Source organism: Astyanax mexicanus, chromosome 14 (genome assembly GCF_023375975.1).
Source record: "Astyanax mexicanus isolate ESR-SI-001 chromosome 14, AstMex3_surface, whole genome shotgun sequence".
NCBI classification, from domain to species: Eukaryota; Metazoa; Chordata; class Actinopteri; order Characiformes; family Acestrorhamphidae; genus Astyanax; species Astyanax mexicanus.
The window spans coordinates 18,123,957-18,147,802 of record NC_064421.1 but is presented as its reverse complement, the minus strand read 5'-3'; the positions used below and the strand labels follow the sequence as shown (position 1 = coordinate 18,147,802).

At 42.1% G+C, this 23,846-nt stretch overlaps 1 protein-coding gene across 13 annotated transcripts in view; it reads left to right on the top strand.

The window, feature by feature from the left end:
* syne1b (spectrin repeat containing, nuclear envelope 1b) overlaps window positions 1–23,846 on the top strand; it is a 108,820-nt gene that overhangs the window by 17,065 nt on the left and 67,909 nt on the right. For 8 of the 13 annotated variants that reach the window (XM_049464152.1, XM_049464151.1, XM_049464159.1 and 5 more), the window contains 24 exons: window positions 9,332–9,427; window positions 9,657–9,740; window positions 11,081–11,101; window positions 11,579–11,671; window positions 12,082–12,260; window positions 12,364–12,560; window positions 13,727–13,836; window positions 14,349–14,381; window positions 14,592–14,699; window positions 15,974–16,111; window positions 16,581–16,745; window positions 16,893–17,005; window positions 17,341–17,509; window positions 17,608–17,704; window positions 18,256–18,276; window positions 19,763–19,965; window positions 20,446–20,610; window positions 20,923–21,075; window positions 21,180–21,323; window positions 21,432–21,599; window positions 22,352–22,510; window positions 22,629–22,793; window positions 23,146–23,280; window positions 23,424–23,582. In XM_049464152.1, the coding sequence (XP_049320109.1) occupies window positions 9,332–9,427; window positions 9,657–9,740; window positions 11,081–11,101; window positions 11,579–11,671; window positions 12,082–12,260; window positions 12,364–12,560; window positions 13,727–13,836; window positions 14,349–14,381; window positions 14,592–14,699; window positions 15,974–16,111; window positions 16,581–16,745; window positions 16,893–17,005; window positions 17,341–17,509; window positions 17,608–17,704; window positions 18,256–18,276; window positions 19,763–19,965; window positions 20,446–20,610; window positions 20,923–21,075; window positions 21,180–21,323; window positions 21,432–21,599; window positions 22,352–22,510; window positions 22,629–22,793; window positions 23,146–23,280; window positions 23,424–23,582 (3,075 nt within the window). The remainder of the gene's footprint in view (window positions 1–9,331; window positions 9,428–9,656; window positions 9,741–11,080; window positions 11,102–11,578; window positions 11,672–12,081; window positions 12,261–12,363; window positions 12,561–13,726; window positions 13,837–14,348; window positions 14,382–14,591; window positions 14,700–15,973; window positions 16,112–16,580; window positions 16,746–16,892; window positions 17,006–17,340; window positions 17,510–17,607; window positions 17,705–18,255; window positions 18,277–19,762; window positions 19,966–20,445; window positions 20,611–20,922; window positions 21,076–21,179; window positions 21,324–21,431; window positions 21,600–22,351; window positions 22,511–22,628; window positions 22,794–23,145; window positions 23,281–23,423; window positions 23,583–23,846) is intronic. The other 5 variants (XM_049464162.1, XM_049464156.1, XM_049464154.1 and 2 more) reach the window with 4 other exon arrangements.

Sequence of the window (23,846 nt, the reverse complement as noted above, 5' to 3'; positions counted from 1 at the left end):
TGTAGTTGTCAATCCATGTCTTGGAGGATCCTGTAGTGGTTTCACTGCTCTACTTTACCCAGTTGGATCTGGTGTTCAGGAGCAGGGAAATGCTAATCTGAGCAAAGCCATGGTAATATGTGCTGAACAGGATTGAGAACCACTGTCTTATTATATTTATTGACATATTAATGGAATGTTATTTATATTTTTTTTATATTTGTGGCACTTTATGTTCCTAGTTAGTTCTGACACTGGTTTTAGAGATGAACCTGACATGTTCTCCGTGTGTAAAGGAATGTGTATGTGTGTGTGTGCGTGTGTATGCGTTTGGATAATCTTGGAAACAGTAGATGAGTACAGATGGTCAACAAGAAGGGTTGGAACAATTCTCAGCAGGGGAAGGTCTGCTCCCAGGGCCTTTTGGCATTCTGTGTTATGATTTTGCCCGACACAACCATAAGATAGCATTAAGATGCGATGAATATGAGATGATGGTCTTTTAATTTGAATGAAAATATATTGGAGACTAGTTTGCGTTCTAGTGGACCAGAGCATTTTGTAAAGACATTTAGAATTACTGGCAAATTATATGCTGTGCTGCTCCTTTTTATAGTGTCACCTTATTATTCATGATTAGTTGCTTTGGTGATAAGGCACATTGCTGCCCACAAAGAGAGGATAATCTGACACAAATGGTGGGTTTAAGTATTCCAGTCAGCACAGATTGAGCTGAGAGTTCTTTTTTGTTCGTTTGGATCAGATTCAGAGCCCATCTGAGCACAGCACTGAAACGTTCTATAAAATCTCAGCGTAACGTGGGCAGCTAGAGAAGGCACTGCAGTTGGGCATTACTGATTCTGTACACACACTGCTTGCTCCATGTGTATTGATCATAAAGTGGAAGACGCTGAGAAACAGCATTTATTCTATATCCAGTCCATTTCCAGCTGTGGCGCTTACAAATCAGAGCTGCTGTCCGGCTCAGTGCCTCCTCTCTCTTATTCATTTCTCTCTGCTTCTCTGCATTTGCAGTGCCAATTCTGTAGAAGATATGTGAGTGTGAAATTTTTACAGCAATTTCTTAGTGCTTTAAAGCTTCTGAATGAATTTAGTTTAATTCTTTTGTAACACCTTTATTTTTTCTGCTTTAAAGATTTAATTGGTTTTAATTTGGTTTAATTTGATTTGGGTTCTAGATTGTGGCCAGATCATTAAGACGTCCATCCTGCTTATCAAACTGCTTAATGCAAAGTTGCGCCCCCTGTCAATGTCTTGCAACTGGGAAAATGTCTTTGTTTGCATTGTAGAAGCATGTCTAGCAGTCAATGTTTTTCACCAAGAGGTACCCTACCCGAAAGTAACGTCTGAGAGTCTTTTTGTAGGGTAGTGGTGGAAGCACTTTTACGCCCTATTTTTGCAAGACCCTGTGTCTAAACAGACCTCATCTGTTGCTATTTACATATCTGCCTGGGACATAACTGAATGCAGGGTATTGTTGAACCTGGGTGCATAAGGTTTGTCAAACGGCCAGAATATAACTGTATATTAATTTCTTTGAATATATATGTATATATCAAACATCGTGCCAATGGTAGATTTCTATTTCACTGATATGAAGTCAGATATAAACTTGTCCCAATCTGAAAGAGTTGTGGGCTTGCCAGAAATCCACTTGTCACATATATCAGCAATGAAAATAATTACTTGTTATGTATGCAATTTATTTATTTTGGGTGGTACACCAATATATTCCAAAGACAATTTACTCCCCTCTCTGAATTGTGTATGGCATAATCTATTTGAATATTATTTCTGCATCATTTTCATTCTGTCTGAAGGGAAGTGGCTTCTCATGGAAAGTCCTATAAGAGCTCTGACTCAGCATTTACTTGTTACTTGTTTTCCATTTCCTTTTGCATTTTGTAGCTCTGAAAATGGTTTCTTGCTTTGACAGGAATATATTGCTGGCTGGTAATGTTGGCCTTCTTTTCACTTGCAGTTAATAAAAGAAACACATAATATTGCACTTATTCAAGAGGCCAGATTCTGTCACTCATTGATAAATGAGCCTGGACTCCAATAGGATATATACTTGACTAAAATCTTATTTAAGATGTATTCAATTATTAAGGGTTGATTCATTAGTGAAAAAATATTAGATGATAGCAGTTAGTTCAGCTGTTAGTGACAGATTTCTCCAGGTTTTTTATTCCGTTGATGCTGTATCTAAACTTTACTGTCCTGCTTTATGTCAAGCATCAGTGTGAAATCAACAGTTCTCTTTCAAGCATTCATTCGGTATCTCACTATGGGATACGCCCCTCTCGCGTATTCCTCAGAAGCACTCTAACATTACGCCAGCCCTTACTGGCTGGCCAGGTCTGACGTCCGCGGGGGGAGGCACCCCCTATAAAAGCAGGTGCCCGAGCGGCAGAACGTCATTCAAACATCTCTTCTCGCTCAGAAGCGACTCAAGTCGACGCTGCCAAGGAATTACGCTACTGTCCACAGAGCAGAGCTAACCACTCGCTCGCCGGGCGCTAATTCCTAACTACGGCGACATTCGACACAATTAAGATAGGCTTGTCTCCAAACAACTATCTAACCAGTCTGTCTCCAAACAGTGGTCAACACTCAGTGCAACTCGCTAGTCACCAAACTAGAGTACGCTGAACCCTATATCCTGTGCTATCGGCTAGCTTGTCACCAAACATTAGCCTTAGCCAACTACACTTAGCCGGAAAGCTAAGAGTTACTTTAGCTGCAAAGCTAACTAGCAATGGCTTCTCTTTCTCCCTCAGAGAGAGATGAGAAGCTGGGGCGGCTATGCTCATGTGGGAACAATATTTCTGCAAGAGATACTCACCCCTGCTGCAATGAGTGCCTCGGGCTGCAACACGCCCAAGACGCACTAGCCCCCACGGGTTCTTGCATCCACTGCGCCCGCCTGCCCATGAAAAGTCTCCGTCGTCGACTAGCACGCCATGCTAGTTTGACCGATCGAGACCCCATGATGGCGGCGCCTCCAGCTCCCGAGGGTCAACCTCAGGTGTCTGCAGCCAGTACCAGTGCAAACTGGGCCGAGCACATGGATGAAGTATCTCCGTTGCTCGACGAGCTCGGCTGCATGCGCGAGGAGCGGGATGAACTCCTCGACGCGGAGCTGGATTCACTGGACGGTTCGGACAACATCCTCCCCTACGAGGACGATGACGATCCGTTCCTTCCACCGGCAGAGGCAGCAATGCCTCAAGCCCCTCGCGAGTGTAGCTCAGGCGCGGAAGGCGAGGTCGGTGGTTCCCCAGCTGCTGGTGCGAGCCTGCACGACGTATGCAAGCGCGCCGCAGGAAAACTGGGCATTCCATGGCCCAGCGCTCTGCCCGAGAAGGCCGGTTCTCGGTATGAAGGCAAGCGCTTACCCAGGGTGAAAAGTATGGAGAGACAGGTTCTTCCGCTATTCCCCGAGTGCCTGGAAGAAATGACCCGCACCTGGCCGAAACCTTTCTCATCGAAAAACCCGGTCCTGGGCGGTGCTACGCTGGACTGCGCAGAAATGGAGGCGAATGGACTGTCCAATCTGCCGCAGGTGGAGCCGCTGGTCGCTCACCACCTCCATCCTGGCCAGAAAGCCTTCATGACCACATCCGCGCCTAGCTTCCCGTCAAAGGCGGACGGATTCCAGTCCTCCATGACCGACAAGGCATACAGATCCGTTGCCCTCGGTGTGCGAGCTCTGAACGCATCGTCTATGCTGATGGCGTATCAGGCTGAGCTTCAGGAGGAGATGGCCGGAACCACGGAGCACAAGCTCTGGGACGAGATGTGCGTGGTGACCGACTTATGCCTTCGCCTACATCGCTGTGCTGTCCAGGCTTCAGGAAGGGCGATGAGTATCATGGTCACGCAGGAGAGAGCGCGCTGGCTCAACTTGTCTAGCCTCTCACACCGCGAAAAAGTCCAGCTTCTGGATGTTGCTGTGGATCCAAAGGGCTTGTTCGGCCCCGCTATGGCTGCTATGCAACGCCGCTGTGAGGAAAAGAAGCGGGAGGGTGAGGCTCTGCAAACCTGTCTGCCCAGGAAAGTGCACCCACCTCCTGCCTCAGCGCCCCGCCCATCCTTTGCACAAGCGGTAGCGCGTGCTCCGCTTGGCTACAGGATTCCAAAGCGACCCACCCCACCACAGCCCAGACCACCAGCAAAACCCAAAGCTGAGAGTGGAGGAGCATGGGGTAACAAGCCAGCTGCACCAGTGGACCAGCACGGAAGCCGACAAGCGCCGCCTCGCGCCCGCCTGGGCAAGAGGGCCTCGCAGGCAACCTAACTCGCTGCCGGGGGAGGGAAAGCGTGTTTGCCAGACACACGCCCCTCTCCCACTGGGGGACCAGTCCCTAGAGCCTGCAGTTGCGGCTCACAGTTCAGAAGTGTGGGACTTTGTTCAGTTCAGAAAACCCCTGTCCACTGTCAAAAACACACTGTGTTCAACAAAAATAAAATTGTACCCCATTGTGCAACCAGGCCACGGGCCGAGGGCACTTCAAAACAAAAATGCCCTATTGTTGAAAAACATAAGGAACACTGTGCACTTAGCGGCGCAGGGCCACATAAGCTCTGTACCAGAGCCGGCCACGCGCGCATGCGCAGCTGCCAGAGCGAGGCAGTGCTGCCCTCCACTAGAGGGCAGCAGTGCTCCACTGGTGGCGCTGCAGCCAGCTGTAACACAGCGAATAGCGCGCTGGCGCGCGTGTATCGCGTCGCAATGGGTGCTCAGAACTGTGGAGAAAGGGTACAGGCTCCAATTTTCACACACCCCCCCTCGATTCTCAGACATAATATGGTCACAGGCGAGGGGAAATGCTGCCAGTTTTCTAGAAGCAGAGATAGCCTCTCTTTTAGAGAAAGGAGCGATTCAAGTAGTACCTCCAACGCAGAGCCGGAGCGGCTTCTACTCGAGGTATTTTATAGTTCCCAAAAAGGGAGGGGGCATGAGACCTATACTGGACCTGAGAGCGTTAAACAAACACCTCAGACAGTACAAATTCCGGATGCTGACTCACTCAGCACTGCTAAAGTTTGTACGCCCAGACGATTGGTTCACCACCATCGATCTAAAAGATGCATACTTTCACATTCCCATTTACCCTCCCCACAGAAAGTTTCTCAGATTCGCCTTTCAGGGGAGGACATACGAGTATATGGTACTCCCGTTCGGCCTCTCTCTGAGCCCGCGCGTTTTTGTCAAATGCACAGAAGCAGCGATAGGGCCGCTCAGGGCGAATGGAATTCGTCTGGCAACGTATTTGGACGACTGGCTTTTGGCTGCAAAGTCAAAGGAAGAAGCCGTGACACACACCGAATACTTAATGAGACACCTCTCATGGCTGGGGTTTCAAATCAACTTGGCCAAAAGTGTGCTGAACCCCAGCCAGTCAGTAACTTTCATCGGACTGTCCCTAGACTCAGTGGCGATGAGAGCTCGGCTTTCCCCAGACAGAGTAGAGGCATTTCAGGCATGCCTCGCCCAGTTTCGAAGGGGAAATTATGTGGAGCTGAGGATGTGCTACAGACTTTTGGGTCTGATGGCGTCAGCATTGGCTGCTATTCCCCTAGGGAGGCTACATATGAGGGGGTTTCAGCGCTGGGTGGCGAAACTCGGTCTGGACCCGCGAATGTACGCACGCAGGAAAATTATTGTGTCAGCTCAGGGTGCGCGGACACTGCGACTGTGGAAGCATCCGCGCTTCCTGTCACAGGGCGCACCGTTAGGCACGATCAGTGCCAGAAAAGTAATCACTACCGATGCGTCTCTATGGGGATGGGGTGCCACCCACGAAGGGAGGTCGGTAAATGGACAGTGGAGTCCGAGCTTACGCTTGGCTCATGTAAATGTTCTGGAGCTCAGGGCAGTATGCCTGGCTCTACGTCATTTTCTTCCGTATGTGGAAAACTCTCATGTGTTGGTCCGTACGGACAACACGACTGTGGTGGCTTACATCAACAAGCAGGGGGGCTTACGCTCCCTACAACTTCACAGGCTAGCACACAGACTGATTATCTGGAGCAATGCCAACCTCCTCTCACTCAGAGCAACGCATGTGCCGGGAGTGTCAAATCGAGGGGCGGACCTACTCTCCAGGGGCCACCCTCGCTATGGGGAGTGGAAACTTCACCCAGACGTGGTGAATATGGTCTGGAAGCGGTACGGTCTCCCAGCAGTGGATCTGTTCGCATCCAGGGAGAACGCACAGTGCCACCAGTTTTTCTCACTGAAGGACAGGGATGCTCCGCTGGGAGTGGACGCGCTGGCACACGAGTGGCCGCGTGCCCTCCTTTACGCTTTCCCTCCACTAGCTCTGATATCCCCTACTCTAATCAGAGTGAGAGAGGCGGGTCTATCAGTTATTCTGATAGCACCGAATTGGCCACAAAAGACTTGGTTAGCGGAGATAACGCAGATGCTTTACGCTCAACCATGGCCCCTCCCACTGCGCAGGGATCTGCTCTCGCAGGCGCGGGGAGAAATCTTTCACCCTCACCCAGAGCGCCTAGCTCTCTGGGCTTGGCCCGTGAAGGGTTAAATTTGACGTCATGTGGGCTGCCTCAGAATGTAGTAGCTACCATCCAAAGTGCTAGGGCACCGTCCACACGCACTTTGTATCATGCTAAGTGGCGTGTGTTTGAGGATTGGTGTACTGACACAGATGAAGTGCCATACCAATGCTCTGTAAGGAGTGTTTTGTTATTTTTACAAACACTTCTTGAAAATGGTAGAGCTTTTTCCACTATCAAAGTGTATCTAGCTGCTATTTCTGCGTGTCACGTAGGACTTAATGGCAAAACGTTGGGGCAACACCCCCTCATTTGTCGATTTATGCGCGGGGTGCGTCGCTTGCGCCCTGTATCAAAACCTTTATCTCCTAAGTGGGATTTGCCTCTGGTACTAGAGGCTTTATCCGGACCTCCATTCGAACCTTTACTGGAGGTGGATTCGAAGATGCTTTCACTTAAAACAGCACTGCTTATGGCGCTCGTGTCTGCCAAACGAGTTGGCGACTTACACGCCTTTTCAGTGCATTCTTCGTGTATGCAATTTGGTCCAGGTGACTCTAACGTTTCTCTGCGACCTAACCCAGCGTACATTCCTAAGGTTATGGACACGTCTTATTCGTGTCTTCCGTTGGAGCTCACTGCTTTTCACCCACCGCCGTTTTCGTCTCCGGAACAGCAGCGGTTACATATGCTATGTCCTGTGCGCGCTTTGAGAGCGTATCTGACCAGGACCATGTCATTCAGGAAATCAGATCAACTATTTATTTCCTGGTCCAGGTCTCATAAGGGCAAGCCCATTACAAAACAGCGTCTCTCACACTGGATTGTAAAAGCTATAGGCTTGGCCTATTCAGCAAAAGGGTTGAACCCCCCCGATGGTCTGTGTGCGCATTCTACGAGGGGTATTGCCACATCATGGGCTCTTTTTAAAGGGGTGTCCTTACAAGAGCTATGTGCGGCCGCTTGTTGGTCATCACCTACAACCTTTATGAGGTTCTACAGGCTTGACGTTACTTCATCACGTTTGGCTCATGCTGTTTTGAGCACTAGCTCAGCGCTGGCTCAAGACGCGCCAGTCTGATGTCAGGTCAAGCAGCGTCTAGGTTGGCTTGTCCGGCAATACGGGAGTAAGCATATCCCATAGTGAGATACCGAATGAATGCTTGAAAGAGAACTTTAGGTTACGACCGTAACCCCGGTTCTCTGATAGCATGAGTGAGGTATCTCACCGGACCACCCTTCTTGCAATGAGCGAGAAGAGATAGCTAACTTTGAATGACGTTCTGCCGCTCGGGCACCTGCTTTTATAGGGGGTGCCTCCCCCCGCGGACGTCAGACCTGGCCAGCCAGTAAGGGCTGGCGTAATGTTAGAGTGCTTCTGAGGAATACGCGAGAGGGGCGTATCCCATAGTGAGATACCTCACTCATGCTATCAGAGAACCGGGGTTACGGTCGTAACCTAAAGTTCTCCTTTGAGTGTATGTGCCATGATGCAGCGGACTGTCTGCTAAAAAAAAACACATAAAAACCTTGACACTCCGACAGGCACCCAGCTTTTAGCATGAAAAATTCATTTGAAAGGCCTCTGTTAAGGGATTTAGGTGTTTTGTATTCGTTTCTCTTTGTATCACAGATGGCGCTTTGTTTGAATTCCTGTAACAACCGAAAACCCTTTTTTTACATATTTACATACAGACATTTAACCTGTGCTGCATGGTGAGCCTTAGGCCCATTTGCAATGAAGTGTGTGAAAAGACATTTTCCATAGTAAACAGTTTTAGCCTAAATTGCCACCAGCTATTAGAAGTCATGACTACAGTTTTACAAGTAAAAACCTGAAATTCAAGACTAGGTGATTAAACAAGTGGAATTAGGTGTTATGCTGGTTGTTTAGAATCAAAATCTGCAGCCTTTTGCAGATAATACGAAAGACCAATGGACAGTGCAGCAACCAATAAGCTTTTGTCTCTGACTTTACATCTACAATGTGGAGTGTCAGTGTCAGTGAGTTGACACAGTGTTTAAAAAGTCCAGCAGCACCTTTGTGTTTGATCCACTCATCGCCAGTCACCATGTCAGTATCAATGCAGTGCAGAGACTGATCCATCACCCAAATTATATTTAGTAATTTAAAAAAAAGTAATCATTATAGCTCTTTAGATTTGATATTAATACTATTAAACATTTTATAGCTGTTGAAATATGAAGAGCCTGGGAAAATGCATCTTTAAATCTTTAATATTGCTAATGTCATGTTGGGTTTAAACGGCTTTGCCTTAATTCAACAAAAATATAAATGTGTTTATAGGGAATGTGGGTAGTGTAGCATAAATACTATATTCTGATACTTAAAGACATGTTCATGATGCACAGTATATAGGTATGTTCTTCTATGGGTATTTTCTAATGATATTCACCATATCACTATACCAGTGATAAAATATGGCAGCATAGTGCTACTGTCACTATCAGCACTGTAAATACAAAAGCGTAAGCATGTAAAGGATTAATCCAAAACAATTTCAGATAGCTTTGTGCAGACATTGGTATGGTGCCATATGCTAGGGATTTGATTTCAGCTTTCCAGGAGCTGGAAGAACTGGCCAGTTTAGCCCGTAACAGCTTGAACAGGATGGCTTTTGTAATTACAGTGTAGAAAGCAAACAGGCTGTTTAGGTGTTCCAGTTCTAAACATGGGTGCCAAGATGTTTGATCTTCTGTAAGCCCTGCTAGTTCAACACACCACACTAACAATTACTTTGTGTTATTTATTCTTGTGCTATTTCTGTGCTCCTCTCTACAGCGTAACCCCCCTTTAGAAATCAATGACCTCTTTGAGGACATCAAGGATGGGGTGAAACTGCTGGCTCTGCTGGAGGTGCTGTCTGGGCAGAGATTAGTAAGTGCAACTGTGATGCATTATCTCATGTTGTCTCACCAAATCTACAGATTATCCCTCTGAATAACATCCTGAATCTGATGATGGGGCAGAGCTGCAATTTACTGTATCTTGAGAGTGCGATCTGCCATTTAATCCTTTTGGATATTGCAGTGGTTCTGGTGTGATTTTTTTTCTACTCTTTTATTATACTCCCAAAAAAACTGTTCCTACATCTGTTCCTCTACAGCCATCTGAACAGGGTCGGCAGCTGAAGAGAATCCATTGGGTGTCCAACATCGGTACTGCACTCAAGTTTTTGGAAGGCAGGAGGGTAAGTGATTTTTCCACTGATATAAAAAATGTGAAAAACAGTCATCTCTCCAGTGGCAAACTTAAAGGTCTGTACTGTGTCTACCTGGTCTGTCTATGTCCAGGAATGAGATAGGTAGAGTAGTCCCGGTCAAGCGTTTGGATACACCTGATGGCAGTATCAGCACAACAGATAAAAGCTGGTTTTATTTGTATTATACTTTTTTGGTCATTGCATAACTTCATGTTATATGCAGTCGCAATATACCTAAATACTGTATGTAAGAACAAGAAACAAGAGCATTGAAATATAGAATATAAAAACGTCTTCTTGACTGCTATTTGACTTTATATGAGATCCACTAATTTTGATAGTATAGAGACTTTGATATAAGGAGGAAGTTATACAGCATATTTTCCCCTAAAGGTGCCAAAGATTGCATATATTCAATATTTTAAGTGGTTGTTGATACATACCAGTAATTAGTGAGTATGTGATTTTGATTTGGGTAAGAAAAAATGGTCAGACATGGTTTATAGCTCTAATGTGCTAATTATTCTTTGTGAAGAGAGTCTACTTGTGAAAACAAAGACTGCTTTAATGCTCTGATTTACAGCACTAAGATGGCTTCCTGAAGCTTTATTTAAGTATTATACCATAAAATTGTTTTGTTTTAGCACTGTAAAAAGGAATGCTGTCATTGCTAGTCTCACCAGATAGAGTTGCTGTCCCACTAGCTGTGCCATGAGGTTGAAGCACGGTTAGCTTTTGCCTAGCACCCACTCACTTTTCTGGGTTTGACATCTTTAAGTATTACTGGTCAAAAATAACAATTCTGTACTTTGTATTCTGATATGTGTTTAGATACAGTTCAGTAGTCAGCGGCGTTTATGTCCTGTTTTTGTTTATGAGGGAAGAAGCAATGGAGAGAAGAAATGGTAAAAGCCAGTTGCCTATTGCTAATTTTTTTTTGCTAATTGTGAGTTAAGTTTGAGCTCTCTTTATGTGGACACTGGCACAGGAAAAGAGAAGGTTCTATGAGGTGTGGTTCAGATAGCAGCTTGTATTCCTGTAACTTGCAGAATGTGGAAATGCATTCTATCAAGTATCAACAACACTAATTCCTTTAACAAATTGACATTGCCTATTTAACATGCCACCAGATTTGACCAGAGTTAACAGTGCTTTCACTAGTGTGTGTATGTAGGTTTCCATTCTCTCATTAACAGCAAGCTCTCTGTCATCAGCGATGCCAAGCTAAATGCATTTTGACCTTGCAGCGCACCTTTAATCAGTGTCAGGGCATCAGGTGTAAAGTCTGTTTCTTACTGTGACCTCTCTCTCGTCATGCTTTCTCTCAGTCTGTGTACAGGGGATCTCCGGTCAGTACACTCTGGAGCTGCACTTCACTTTTTGCTCATGGTTGTTTGCACACGCTTAGCAGATACGGGAGAGAAATTCTGTTTCTCTTGGACATATCAACACTCTTTGTGCTTCAGTTTCATCAGTTTGCTACAGTACATTAAATGTGTCATTACTGAAAATAGCCTTTTCAGTCTATCCAAGCAAGCACTAGAGTATAATCTGCACTGGTACTTTACTTCAAACTAAATTTATTTCCTTTTCCATGCCAAAAAAGAAGTGTAATCAAAGGGCACGTTTGCTTGATTGAGTGAGATTATTTCATGTTTGGGATCTGGCTCAGTGATGCACATTAAAAAGAATGAATGAGCTTTGCCTTTTTATTTATTTATTTTTTGCCTGGCTTGCTTTGGCTGGCACTGGTAGTGAATAGTGAAAGCTGTGTTATTCAGACTTTCCATAAGTATTTTCTTTGAAAATCATGCTTTTTTTTGCAGATCAAACTAGTCAACATAAATGCCACCGATATTGCTGATGGAAGGCCATCCATTGTCTTGGGGTTGATGTGGACCATCATCCTCTATTTCCAGGTAATCATTAGAAGTATACACTGTCATGCCATGTTTTATGGTACAGGAACTAGCATTGGGTCCCATGACTTTTGGCCATGTTCCATAAAAGGTTATTAATGCTGCATTGGTGTGATATGTGATTGCGCAGACAATTCCAGCACACTCCCAGCACACTGTTGGTCACAATCATTACCACCCACTGCACAGTCCACTGTGGGTGGTAATGCTCCATTCAACGTGTTTCTGATCACTACATATGTGAAACTGTCAATAGAGAACTTTGAAATTGGAATGATCTTTTCATCTATCACCCACCATCAGGACTCACTTAAACTCTAAAAATATAAATACTATAATGTTATTGTGATTAGTGGTCTGTTTATCTATTGATAAACACCACTAAACCATTTTTCTGGTAAATTTTACAGATCGAGGAGTTGACAAGTAACCTCCCAGCCCTGCAAGCACTGTCCAACAGCGCATCTTCTGTAGATAGTATGGCCAGTTCTGAGACTGCCAGCCCACCTATGAAGAGGAAAGTTGTCACCAAGTTTCAAGGCAATGCAAAGAGAGCCCTGCTCAGATGGGTGCAGTGCACAGCAACCAAGTATGACATTTATCCATTTAATTTTTTTCACCTCTACTGATGAAGTATTCCATTTTTCAGTGTTTATGCACTTGCAAAGTGATGGTGTGATTTTGCATTTTAGGCGTTTGGGGATTGAGGTGAAAGACTTTGGCTCTAGCTGGCGCACTGGGGTGGCCTTCCATTCCGTCATATATGCCATTCGCCCAGACTTGGTGGACATGGAGCTTGTGAAGAGAAGAAGCAACCGTGAGAACTTGGAGGAAGCCTTTACTGTGGCAGAGAACGAGCTGGGCATCCCACGTCTACTAGATCCAGAAGGTACATCGACTTTTGCTACCTTTATTCCAAATGATGTCCTGATCTGATCCAAGCAGTCTGGACTGGGGTTATCCAGACATATTTTGGTGGATCGGGAATCAGCTATTGTAATCCTTATCTAGTTCAGAATCTTTGCTTTAACCATGGTGTTCAGAGTGCCATCTGCCGTCCTCAAGTCCTCATTATAAGACATTATTGCCCAGCTGGCAGCATAGAGGCAATTTTTAGTAGGCAAATTAAAGAGTTTAGTTCGTTAGAGTCTGTAGTGTGGAACTATTTTACAGTAGAGCATAACAACATATAGAACATAATATCTAAAACTTTATAAAACAATTGCAGAAACACTCTGCAGTAGTTGTATGAGAGAGTGAACTGTTTGCCTTTCTTTGTTTTTGAACTATCACTAAACGTCATAATCAGAACCTAGTGAAGACTAATGCTAATGCTAGTACTCATCATAAATAGACTTGACTGTAATGGTTTGAACAACTGGGATCTGACTTAAAAACAGTAATTGAGATATTATACAGTAATTTTAAAGTCACTATTAAACAAAACAAATCTGTTAAAAATGTCTTATATATGTTTTATGTAAACTGTTACTAAAAATTGATTTTACTTTAGTATTTATTAATATGAGCAATAAAATACAGGTTGGGTTTGATGGGTATTGGCTCATATTCTGCATTTAGAGACTCGGATCAGATCAGGGATGGGGGTGTAAAAAAAAACCTAATCAGGACATCCCTACTTATTTTATTATCCTGTGATAGATATGTAAGGTTAAATATGTAGCTTATTTCCCTACTTGTTGTGCTTTTTATCTGCTGAGATTATGATGTTACTGAACATCCCAGGCCTCATTACAAACAGACAGCAACCACAAATATAGGTCACGCAGCTGTAAGAGCACAACATGGATGGAGCTCACATAGAGGCTGACATAATTACTGGAGCTGCCAGTGGCCCTGGGGACAGGCTAAATATACATTCATTCTTTAGGGGCTACTAGGCTACATCTTATGCCTAAATGATTTTTTTTTTTGCAACTGTATTTTTTGTATTTTGTTGTCACATTATTTACATTATGTGGCTTGCAATTGTAATCCACATCCCACCCACATCTTATTAAAGTCTTAATAAATTCCTTCTCTATGTTTCTGCAGATGTGGATGTGGACAAACCTGATGAGAAGTCCATAATGACTTACGTGGCTCAGTTCCTTAAGCACTACCCTGACCCCCACCAGTCGGAGACAGATGGACAGCAAGAGGAGGTTCGCCTCAGAGTCCCTCACCAAATGTCACCTATCTGCATGCTAGCACTCTATCTAAAAATACATAACTACTAGCTGTTACTTAGTTATTTGCTGTAGTGCTTGTAACCATGCCATCCAACCACAGTTACAGTGAAGAATCTAACCACAGATCTAAGAGCTGTTTTTTCTTTAATCCCACACTCCTTACTGACATGCTTCATATGCTCACTCTGTCTCTTTGTCACTCGTCATGTGCATCTGTTCACTCGTCACGCGCATTTGTAGCTGCTTCTTCGTTCCATTCCAACTTTTGCCCTCTCTATTCCCACACTGCAGGTAAGTGCTGGCGTCATCTCATCTGCATGCGTCCGGCTTCTTTAGTGATTGTGGTGGGCTTTTTTATGCATCTCTCTCTCTTTTGTTTCTCTCTGTTTCTCTCTTTTGTTTCTCTCTCTCTTTCTCTGTCTTTCCGCTAACATCTTGATTGTGTTGTGTTTGCATCTCTCTGTGTGCCTTGCTCTCCTGGACAGTATGATCCTCAAGATATTGAACTAATGCTTGAGGTATGTGTATGTTCTTGTACAGTGTTCATACACGCTAGTTTACAAATATGTGCTTAAATATTAATTGAAAGAACAGGTGAATACCAAGATTTCTACCTTGTTTGGTCTGCTGTGGTCAGTGCTGTGTGACATTCATTGTATTGCAGTTTAGCTGTTACATAGAGATTGAGAAAATGAAGAGTAAATTCGAGTTTGAATGTGTTTGTCCAGAGGGAGGAGCGGAAAGTTCTGCGGGAGTTGAAGGCCTGGCTGGATCAGCTGGAGAGAGATATACTTCGTGCGCAGGGAGCAGAAGGCAATCTTAGTGACAAATATCAGGTAACACAGGCAAAACATACATACAGAATTTTAAATAGTGTAATTAATAATATAAGTTAATTTATTTTTAATAATTACACTTTGTGATAAGGTAGGCTACCCTAAAGTTACACTAATCTATCACCAGCCTTCTATGACACCAACCCAAAGACACTTTGCATAAGAAATGTAAAAGACTAATTATAAACTTAATACTGATACTTACCTGTGTACCTAGGGAGTGGCATGGCAGCACGCGGGCCACCAAGCTTTTATAGCCTCGATTAGGCTGGGGAAATCGCTGGTGCAGGGGAGATCCAGTAGACCTGTAAAAAGAAAAAAAACTTTGTTTTTGCATTTTATTATGTCATTCAATAATTGTACTTAACTGTAACATCTGGGAAGGAAAGCATACTGTGAAATAACTAGTTATGTAAAAAAATTATTTTGTATATATGTCATCATTTTTTGAGATTTACCCTGACCATGTATTCAGATTTACCTGACCATGTATATACTTCTTTTGGATTAGTCAGGGCACGTTAAGAGGGTATATAAAGAGTGCAGATGGGAGCAGCAGGGTAGAGCTTGAGGGACTGTTATTGATTAGGTGCAGAAAGCCTTGGTGGTAGACAAATACCACTTATTTCAGCCTTTACCAAGCTAAAGTGTACATTATTTTATATATAAAGTTTTTTGTTGTTCTGTGTGTGTAGTAAATGAGCACAGACTGACAAACTCTGTATCTGACTTGGATGTGTATCTTTCTCTTAACATATGTAATACTTACATATGTAGCAGGGTGAAGGCTATAGCAATTACTTCATTGATATCAGTTCTGAAACATGCAAAATTGTACAATAAATTGTGAAACATCACAAGTAGCAAAAACGTTTGCAATCATATAGTCTCCCATGGGCAATGCTAAAATAACTATTACAAACTTTCCCTCCTACTCCTAGTTTGTGTTGCCTGCGTGCGCGTTTGTGTTCATTCTTGGGCCGCTCTTTCTAGATTCCGTGAGATTTCTGACTTGCGGGCATTAGGGAGCTGTTATTGATATGGGGTAGACTCCCGCACTGTCCGGGACACTTGGGACACATGCAAGAAATATTAGCCCTAAACAATTTCAGCCTAAAGTCTTACTCTTGCAGATTATTATAAATCAAATATGAGATTTACATATTTTAAAATAATCAAGGAATCAAGACTGTGTATTAGCATATACATCACAATAAAAGGGGTTTGATTTAATACACAGCAATATACACAAACTCCTTTTTGTTGTTTTTCAGGCCTTCAAGAACTTCCGTGTGCAGTATGAGGTGAGAAAGAAGCAGGTGGAGTCACTGCTGCAGCCCGTGCACAGGGACGGTAAACTGTCTGTGGACCAGGCAGTGGTGAAGCAGTCCTGGGATCAAGTCTCTGTCAGGGTAAGCCCCTCCATGCAAGTTCCTTGTTCATCTGCCTCAGCAAACACACACATACACACCGTTTAAACTTGTAAATAAGGCATGGGAAGAGCCTGAAGGTCTTTTTTTCCTGCTTCTGTTTATGTATCTTTTGGATCAAATGATCCAGTAGCCAGTGGCTATTTCTTTTCAGTCCATGTTATTTCTGAATGGGATTGTTGGTTGTTCCTGAGTGAGTGAGCTGTCATTGGCTGTTACGAGGTGAAGTGTGAAACGAAGCGGAGGCCATTCACTCCAAGTTCATTAATGAGGAAGGAGAGCAGACACAGAGAGGGTTTTGTCTAAAGCTCCACTGAGCTCACCCCGTCTACCAGCCAGCAGAGCACAGCCATGTGGAGTAGGCTCTTGTCACATAGGAGAGGGCTTTTAGACACTTTACTGTATTAAAAGCAGGCATGTCCTTTTGATGCGTTTATATTTTTGTTTGTAGCTCCTGGACTGGCATATCCATCTGGATAAGTCTTTACCAGGTCCATTGGGAGTGATTGGAGCTTGGCTGCATCGAGCAGAGCTTGCTCTCAGAGAAGACATTCCAATTCAGCAGGCCCATGAGGAGACGGCCAATATAATCCATAGAAAGCTGGAGCAGCACAAGGTGTGTTATTCTGTAAACGCTAATTGTTTGGCCTCCTGTTTTCTTCTGGGATTCAACATCACAAGTTCATTTGTTGTCTGAGATATTTTAAAAGAAGTATACAGGTACTAATGTGGCAATTCTTTGTGATAATTCACTTTTCTATAGGATGTCTTAACGAATTTGGAAGGGCACAGACAGGCATTCCAGCAGATTCACAGAGACAGATCAGTAAATGGTGTCCCTGTCCCAGCTGAACAGCTCCAAGACATGGCGGAAAGGTGAGATATACTTTGTTGCAGTCTCAAGGCCTATTGACACCAAATCTGATTATACAGGTGAAGAAAAAGCATATACAAAGGGTCACATGTATATTAAGTACGTCTTTTCACCCTGTTTAAACTGCACTGTAGGCAAAAACTTAAGTCAAACTTGTGATTTTTACTCCAAAAAAATTCACTTTTTTTTTTCATTTTTGACTAAATTACTAACTATTGATTTAGTAAATATTTGTCAAATAACTGTTTTTATGCTGAGAAAACACCAGTAATGTACAGTACAGTACAGTGTAATACAATGAAAAATAATAACAATTTACTGTAACTTTTTTTCACAGATTTAATTTCGTGTCCACCTCCTCACATGTTCACCTAATCAAACTGGAATTCTGGGAAATGAAGTACCGTCTCATGGCATTTCTTATTCTGGCTGAGTCTAAGCTCAAATCCTGGATAATCAAATATGGCCGGCGGGACTCTGTGGAGCTGCTTCTGCAGAACTACATTGTAAGTCTATAGTTTGTACCATCTGTTCGAACTGCTTGAGACCATGTGTCACTAAAAACTCAAAACCTTTCCTCTAACACCATCCCTGTTTTCTACAGGCCTTCATAGAGGGTCACAAGTTTTTTGAACAGTATGAGACCACATTCCGGACACTTAAACAAGCTGCAGACGTCTACATTAAATCTGATAATTCAGGTAAAGCCCTTCTTTTTTAATGTTATCCAAAGGCTGGCAAGTTATGCTTTCTTTTATAAGCATTAAGTGATTTACACTGACATGCCACATGTTGTGAGAAATGAAGTAGAGTTGGGTCTACAAAAAAATGAGACATTACAGTGATCTGTGGGATATGTATGTGGTGCCTTCTGCAATAGATGTAGAAATGTAATTTCTACGGGAGGTGCCTGTCTGTGTGCATGGATAATTCAATAATATTGTCCACTGAGGGTTCTTGAATTCTTGGTACACAAGTGGCACTGGCCAGTATTCAGGCTTACTTACAAGATAACACCTAACAACTAATACAAGTGTGGGTGTATTCAAGTTATCCATTAAGGTAACACTTCACAAACAATTAACATACTCCTGCACCATGACTTTTGACATGTCAGTGTACAGTGGTACTGCTTCACAGCATCTTTTTGGTATTTTTGAACAAATTAGCTTTTTCAGCTACAGTCACTCCTTGCAATTGCCTTATTGTTTAGCTTTATTTGTAAGGGCTTATTGTCTATCTCATATTCTAGGCTGTAAGATCTCCAGGAGAGGTATGTTTAGAAATGGTTAGTCATTTGCTACTAGACCCCTATAGGCAGCGTGGTCAGTGTGCACTGCTCTATGATTGACTGTGCACTAATGTTTAACCTCAAAACCCAGTGGCGCTTACACACTTCGCTTAGCTTCTCTATAACTTAAGATCTCATATGCTACTGCCAATTCACTGTATGTAGCTCTGTTCTGCTGTATCTACTGTTTTTTGCATGTATCATATCCTAAATCATTTTCAGCAGCATGTCTCCAGAGAATGATATACCACTCTTTGTAACTTTTTGTAAATGTGTTTTATCTTTGTCTATTGTGATTTAATCTGCCCTTTATTCTGAGAAGAATACCCTCCTGAGACACATAAATGAGGTTTTAAATATTTAGAATTATTGGATATAAGTGATATGTTACTCATTTTTTGATAATGTACTCATTTTATAAACTTTTTCATTTATTTTAATTTAATGTGTATTAAAAAACAGAAAGAAACAAATCTGAACAGTAAAAGGCTTTCACCCGAGATAAGCCCCTCCTGCTGATTTGCTTCAAAATATGTTTAAAAACCAGCTCAACCATTCTGAGATACTTAGCCCTCTGCTTTCTAAGCAAGGAAATTGGGAAAAATGAAGGGAATATAAAAATGTAAGTTAAGAAACAAATATAAAAGAAACATATTCAATGTTTGCAAACAAATACAAAATCTGAACACTTGTCACGTTTGTTGCCATAAAAACCTGCCATGGCTGGTAATTTAAAAAGAAATCTCAAATTGTCTTCAATTTACTGTAAATTTTCAGACGTCTGTTTAATGCCAGTGGAAAGGGCACATGCTAACTTTAGCAGTGAGCTAACTAACATACTAACGTTAGCAGCGAGTTATCTATCTACATTACTGGGGAGAAAACTAAGGTTAGCAGGGAGCTAGCTAACATATTAATATTAGTGGCAAGCTAATTAATATGCTAACATAGTAACATTAGCGGCAACTTTGCTATGTTACTGGGAAGAGAACTAACGTAGCCGCGAGTTAGCATCGAATTATCGGTGAGTTAGCTACGTTACCGGGGAGAACTAAGTTTAGCGGCAAGCTAGCTAACATTATCGGCGAGCTAGATAACATAGTAACGTTAGCGGTGAGTTAGCTATGTTAAATTTTGTTTTCCAATACGACAAATTGTTTTCTACTGTAGAATAGAATTTTTAAATGACATTGTAAGATTTACCAGTCAAAAGCATTTCTGTGTAAATGCTCTCCAGATGTAGCAGTGCCAGGAAAATACAACATTACCAAAAAATTATGGCTACATTTTTGAGTCTTAAATTATGTTTATTGTGGTTTACAAAAAGTCTTTAAAAGCATCAAGCTTGACTTTTAGAATGGTGCAGGAACCCTGTTTTGGGTCTCAGACTTAAAAATGAACTGGCAGGTCTCAGGAGGATATTCTCCATTGTTGTGTAGATGTGTTCATGAGGTGGTCTGTGTTTCAGCTGAGGAGCGAGAGGGGGTGAATAAGTTTCTGAGTGATGCAACAGCACAGTGGAAGAACCTGTCGGTGGAGGTGCGCAGCGTGCGCAGCATGCTAGAGGAGGTCATCTCCAACTGGGAGAAGTACAGCAGCACGGTGGCCAGCCTGCAGGCCTGGCTGGAGGACGCCGAGCAGATGCTCAACCACTCTGAGAGTGACAAGCGTGTGAGTGTAACACAACACTGTGAGACATGAAATTCTCTATACCGTTATATATGTAATTCTTACTATCTGTTGTCAAGTGCTTGAAGCTATTTTAGGTGCACCTAAACTAAATGGACAAAAGTATTGGGACATCAACTCATTCATTTTTTCTATTAAGGTTTAGTTAAGTTTAAAGTTTATTAAATGTATTTATTCAGTATTCAATTGCACATTTTTTAAGAAATGTCTGAATTTCATATAACATTAGACAAACATTATTCATGTAGGCTTATTTTTGGTTGTTGTTACATTTTAGCAAGCAGTTTTATTGAGCTTTTCATCTAAGGACATTCAGGTGGTGTTTGACCTCCTGTAAAAATTAGGTTGAAAAGGTGTATACAAGCATAAATTGCACAGTCTAACAAAACAGCCTGTAGTTAGTAAATCAAATTAAATTAAATTAAAAGGAAATGGGAGTTTGAGGGTTTATGTTTCTTGCAGGAATTCTTCCGGAACCTTCCACACTGGATACAGCAGCACATGGATATGAATGATGCAGGGAACTTCCTAATCGAGACCTGTGATGAGACTGTGTCCAGAGACCTGAAGCAGCAGCTGCTCCTCCTTAATGGCAGGTGGAGGGAGCTGTTTGTCAAAGTCAAACATGTATGTAGCTCTTCTCTTTTTTTTATGTACAGCTTTCTGTATATTACGTAGCTTTCTGATTTTAAAAACATAAGATAATCACACATAAATAATTATTTTTATGCTTGCTGTACATTCTCTGTCAAAATGTCAGATATGACCAAACATGGCAAAAAATTTATAAAGTTATAAATCATGTTTTACAATCCCACATATTATTATAATTAAAAGAATGTTTAAGCATGCTATCATAATTGTTTTATTTTTAAAAGGGTATATAATTTAATATTTGTATATGTGTATGAAATTAACACGCTATCTTTCCACCTGCAGTATGCAAGAGCAGATGAAGTGGACAAGCTGAGGAAAGACTATGAAGATGGCATCTTAGCTTTGAAGATTTTTATGGACACCTCCAACGAGAGGATGAATACGCCAGTCCAAGTCTCCTTCCTGAACATTAGGACTTTTCTTCAAGACATTGAGGTGAAAATATGAAATATATATATATATATATTGTGATTTTTTTAAATGAAAACATTTTATATAGAGTTTTATTTTGCATTTTCAATATATGTCATCTTCCACAGGACATCAAGCACAAAGTACCCGCTATGGAGGCAGTGTACAAGACAGCAACACGCAATGCCCAGCAGCTGACCAAAGACACTCCTCAAGAGGAGATCACACAGATGCTAGCTGCCATGGCAACCCTCAAAGAGGAGCTCAGCAAGGTAACTGTCTCTGTCTGTGTCTAACCTGCTCAGTCACATCAAAGAGATGAGTGTCACTTTCGATTCATTTCATTATAATGACTTGAATGACCTTATCGTGTGTGTTAGATAAGGGAGAAGGCCTTGCCTTTGCTGAGGGATGCCCAGGCCTTGCTGCCTCCTTTAGAGGAGATGGAGAAGCACATCACTGGGTTCTATCAGTCTCTGGAGAAGGCCAGTCGCATCACCAGCACACGTGACTCTGAGACTCCAGGAGACTTTAAGCAGAAGTGTCAGGTAACTGAGTTCTTGGGTTGTAACAAGAATGAATAGCTTGAAAACACTGATGTTACATTCACATTACTGTTCATATTATTTAATTCTGATTATTAATTATTACCTTATTTTGTAACTGTATCTGCTGCCTGGCCCTCCTCCGCAAATTGTAGTTTGGGAAAGTTACATATGTTTTGTCTGTTAAATCTCATCGCAATCTCATTACAACTCACAATTCTAATGTAATAAAATAAATATTTTATTTGATTACATTAATAAAAAATGGTTGATTTACATTCCAAGAATGTACATTAAAAGAATTACCATTGCTGACTATTAATGACACACTGTCAAAAGTGGACTATAACCGCAACGATACACACAATATGATACGCAATATCATTGTGACACAATAAAGAAATGGGCTGCATATTGGCGACATGTAAGAAAATAGCTATATTGTATTGTATCATGATATATTGATTTGTAATACTGTGTAGACTTTCAAAAACACAGTATTGAGGTAAGTGTCAATTAGGGGTTATTTTATGCTGTGTTTAAACCCTGACCGCTAGATAGCTTAACTGTTAGATCCTATTCTCATGATTGCAAAACTTTTCTTTAATTTCGATTTATAAATGTTTTGTTGCTACAATTGTTTTAAAACAATCTCAATATATTGCCTTGTTAACAGTATCGCAATAAATCCCAATATATTTAATTGTAATCAGATTTGTGTCTATCTCACTCTTTCTTGCTCTTTCTTTTAATAGGAGCTTGTGACATACCAGCAAAGCTGTAAGAAATGCCTCACAGTGATCGATAAAAACCATCAGATCATAATGAAGGCCCTGGAGAGCAGTAAAACTTTAAAACACCTGGATACATCTCTGCTGCAGAAGAGAGTAGCAGAACTACAGGCTTCCTCACAGGTCAGCCATTACTATTTTTCGTAACGTCTAAATCTAGTCCTTGCAAAAACAGCACCTGTGTGGCTGTTCATATATAATGTATGTCAGTGCATAACTGCTTGTGTTTCTGTGTCTAAAGGCTATGGTAAAAGAAACCACAGAATGGAAGAAGCATGTAGAGGCCAACAGCAGCTTGCTGAAGAGGTTCGAGGAGTCTCGTGCAGAGCTAGAGAAGGTTCTTAAAATAGCCAGAAGCTCTATGACGGAGAGAGGAAAACCAGAGGACCTACTCAAAAAACACACAGTAAGACAAACCCTTCATGGACCTTTTCTAATACACTTAACACTTTTAGCCACACACAGAGCAGTTCTTTCAAAATGTCCTGGTCAAAGCATCAGTCTCACCATATCCAGACCCAGCTTTGCAGAAAAACTCCACTTCTCACATTTCTTCCTGTGTGCTACATTTATAACTGTGCCCACAACCCCTTCCAAAATGTTCAGGACATGCAGTGATTTAATCTTTAAACATATTTGTGAAGTGAGAAATGAGACTAACAAAGAGTTAAACCTTGTTCTTAATACATAATACAGTGGTGTAGATATCTTGTTTTGACATGATGTTGTTTGTTCTTTTTTTTGCTACATTTCAACAGGAGTTCTTTGGACAGCTTGATCAGCGAGTCCTTAATGCATTTCTTAAAGCCTGTGATGAACTTACTGACATCTTACCTGAGCAAGAACAGCAGAGTCTACAGGAAACTGTCAGGAAACTGCATAAACAGTGGAAGGTCTGGTGACATTCATATAATTATATTATAATTATGTTATATACATTTATAATCCACAAAATTCCTGTATTATTTCTTGCAGTTTGAAAGAAAAATTAGATCTTATTAAATAGTCATAATTATTATTCTGTATCTCTCCACAGGATGTGCAGACTGAGATTCCTTACCACCTGCTGAATCTAAAGGTGGAGGTGGAGCACAGTCGTCTAATGGCTTCTCTGCAGGAGTGCCAGTCTGAACTGACCCGAGAGAATCGCAGTCTGCCAGGCATGGGCAGTGAGAGACTTGTGAAAGAGCACAGGGTGAGGGTTAACCTGGCATGAAATCTTTTTCCCTGCTTTTTATTGGTTGAGTAACCATTTGGAGTCCACAAACACTAGCCTAACATCTTTGATATTTTCCAGTGTTTATATTAATACATTATTAATACATTTACATTAATACAGCACAGTTGTGAAAACTTTCACCTGCATCTACTCTGTAATTTGTGAATTTGTGTGGCCATCAATGTTTTGCATAAAAGTGACCAAAGACTTGATGGCAATCACCAAGGAGTTAAATCATGA